This window comes from Solenopsis invicta, chromosome 8, assembly GCF_016802725.1.
Source record: "Solenopsis invicta isolate M01_SB chromosome 8, UNIL_Sinv_3.0, whole genome shotgun sequence".
NCBI lineage: Eukaryota > Metazoa > Arthropoda > Insecta > Hymenoptera > Formicidae > Solenopsis > Solenopsis invicta.
The window spans coordinates 18,212,110-18,215,085 of record NC_052671.1 but is presented as its reverse complement, the minus strand read 5'-3'; the positions used below and the strand labels follow the sequence as shown (position 1 = coordinate 18,215,085).

Below are 2,976 nucleotides of genomic sequence, written 5' to 3'. Positions count from 1 at the left end.
TCTCACGAACTAACAAAGAACTACTTATCATCGCCATCTACAAACACTTAAACCCAACACTCCTCCTTAAGTAGTTTCTTTCTTAAGTACAGGAAGGGACCTTTACTCAAAGGTTTTGTAAAGATATCAGCAATTTGTTCTTTGGACTTAATATATACAGGACTTACAGTATTGTTTATATGTTCATTTATAAATTTACGTTTAATTTCTATATGCTTTTTACCTTTAGTAACCTTCCCTTCTTCTGTATTTTCTAACATGTGAATAGATGCCTTATTATCTATATATATGTTAGTAGGTTTCGATTCATTTTGCAGTTTTAACTCTTCTATAACTCGTCGTATCCAACAAACTTCTGGTATGCCCAATGTTACAGCACGATATTCTGCTTCAGCCGACGATATTGCAGTTATCTTCTGCTTCTGAGTTAACCACATGATAAGACCGCCGTTGTCGACTAGCAATCCACTTGTAGAGCACATATCAGCACCTCCTGAACCCCCGTAGTTTGAGTCTGTATACACACGTAACTCCGTGTTTCCGTTGAAGAAAGGCATAATTATCCGTTCCTCGTAGGTATCTGAATATGCGTTCAATTATTTTCCAATGACTGATTTTTGGCTTTTTGATTTGACGACTTACATAGTTGACCGCGTAGCTTATGTCTGGTCGAGATATGGTACTGAGATATAACAGACATCCCACTGCTTCACGAAAAGGTTTGTTAGACAGTACTTGATCATTTGTTGCTTCGTTTGTCATCATTCCTGGTTCCATTGGAGTACTGGCTTCATTTGCTTCATTGAAGCCAAACTTTTCTAAAATTTTGTCAGTGTATCCTGGTTGGTTGACAAATATACCTTACTGTAGGAAATTTATTTCTATACCGACATATTTCAATTTTCCATATTTTGGATTTTTGGACGTGACTTCAAAATTTGCAGATAGATTAATCAAGAGTTGATCCAAATCCTGGTGATTTTTACTTACGATGAGTCCGTCATCAACAAACAGTGCTATTATTACAGTTCTCTTTGCGTTGTAGAACAAACAAGGATCATCATCCGTCGCTTCAAAATTTAATGTTTTCAAGTAACTTGTAAATTTTACATTCCAAGATTTAGGTGCTTGCTTCAGACCGTATAAACTCTTCAATAACTTGCAAACTCTTCCAGATCCGTCATCCTTGAGGTTGTGACATATATATGTCCTTAGTAAGATCTCCATTCAAGAAGGCAGTTTTAATGTCAAAAGTCCTTACATGTTTGTATTCTTTTACTGCGAAACTCAGTAATCTGATGCTGGCATGTCGAACCACTGGCGAGAAGGTTTCAAAATAATCAGTGCCTTGCTATTGATCATATCCACGTGCGACCAGGCGAGCTTTCATTTTTCCATCATCCTTAATTCGAAATAACGATTACTCAGTGCTTTGCGACCTTTTGGCAGTTCAGTCAGTGACCATGTATGTATATGTTTTGTCCAATGAGTGCATTTCATCGTCCATTGCACGTTTCCACTTTGGATTGTTTAAAGCATCCTCGACCGATATCTCTTCCACGTCTCCGATTAATGCCATTAGATTTGAAGCACATGGATCATACCTGTTGGGTGGCTTCAGAAGTTTTCTGTCTCGTAGTCCTCGCTGTAGTACATCTTGAGATTGAATTTCACCTTCATCGAAAATTTGTGATTCTTTGTCCACTTTATCATCGCTGGCAAAGCTTTCTTCATCACTTGACTCTGTATCATGATTCTCCTCCTGTCGATTGACATGCTCCTCTTTTTCAGAATTTTTGATGTGTTTTTCTTCTTTCAGGCCTTTTGGTTTTCTATTAAGAAAGATTTCCGTCGAGTTTAGGTTTTGATTCAATTTGTCATCAAAAATAACATCGCAAGATATTTCTATTTTTCTTTTATCTGAAAAATATATACGATAACCTGTTTCTTCAAGATCTTAACCGACAAAGATGCCTTTCTGACTTTTCTTATCCAACTTCTTACGATTCTTATTTGGTATGAGTATGTAGCATTTACAATCAAATGACTTCATAGACTTGATACTCACATGACGTCCAAACCAAAGTTCAGCTGGACTTTTACCTTTGACCGAGCTGGTACCTGTACGATTTATGGTAAACACGGAATAATTCATAGCTTCAGCCCAAAGTTGCTTGCTAAGATTTCCAGTATGTAGTTCGGCACGAGCAGCTTCCACTATAGTTCTCATTTCTCTTTCAATACGTCCATTCTATTTTGGAGTGTACTTTGCAGAACGTTCATGAAACATTCCAAGTTCTTCAAGTATCTTTCGACTTTCAGTATTTTTAATTTCTTTTCCATTATCTGACTTTAGAGTTTTAACCTGTCGACCAAATTGATTGTTAACCAACTTTAGAAAAATATTGAGCTTTTCAATTGCTTCTGACTTATTTTTCAAAAAATATATGGTTCGATAATGGCTGTAGTCGTCCTTAAACAAGAGAAAGTATTTGGCTCCTCCTAATGAAAATTCGTTCATTTCTCCTAAATCTACGTGTATGACATCCAGACATTCTGTAGCTATATTCGGATTCATTTTGTGTGTAGTGCGACATTGCTTGCCGTAAGCACATCCTTCACATACGTAACCATTCCAGTCGTCGATATATTTTATGTCGTTTCTTTTCAGTATGTCTCTGACATAAGTGACATTTTGGTGTGCAAGTGGTTTGTGCCAATCTTTTATTGATATAGCTGTCAAACATTGATCTTTATTGTTCCTTACTCTCATTCGAAATAATCCTTTCGTTCTGTCTGCTATTAGTACTGGATTGTTATTTTCAAGGATAATTGACTGATTTGCATTTGTTTGTTGAGCGTATCCTTTATCCAATACAGTTGTTAACGAGAAAAGGTTGAATGTTAACTCTGGTACATACAAGACTTGCTGAAGTACTATGGAATACCATTCCTTACCATTATAAGCTGTCATGT

At 36.5% G+C, this 2,976-nt stretch overlaps 1 protein-coding gene across 1 annotated transcript; it reads right to left on the bottom strand.

Moving 5' to 3' along the window:
* Window positions 1-1,450: 1,450 nt before the first annotated feature.
* LOC120358556 lies at window positions 1,451-2,230 on the bottom strand. Its single transcript, XM_039453134.1, has 2 exons — window positions 1,984-2,230; window positions 1,451-1,920 (listed from the first exon to the last, which is right to left on the bottom strand). The coding sequence occupies exons 1-2, from the start codon at window positions 2,228-2,230 to the stop codon at window positions 1,451-1,453; spliced, it is 717 nt and encodes a 238-aa protein (XP_039309068.1).
* Window positions 2,231-2,976: the final 746 nt, after the last annotated feature.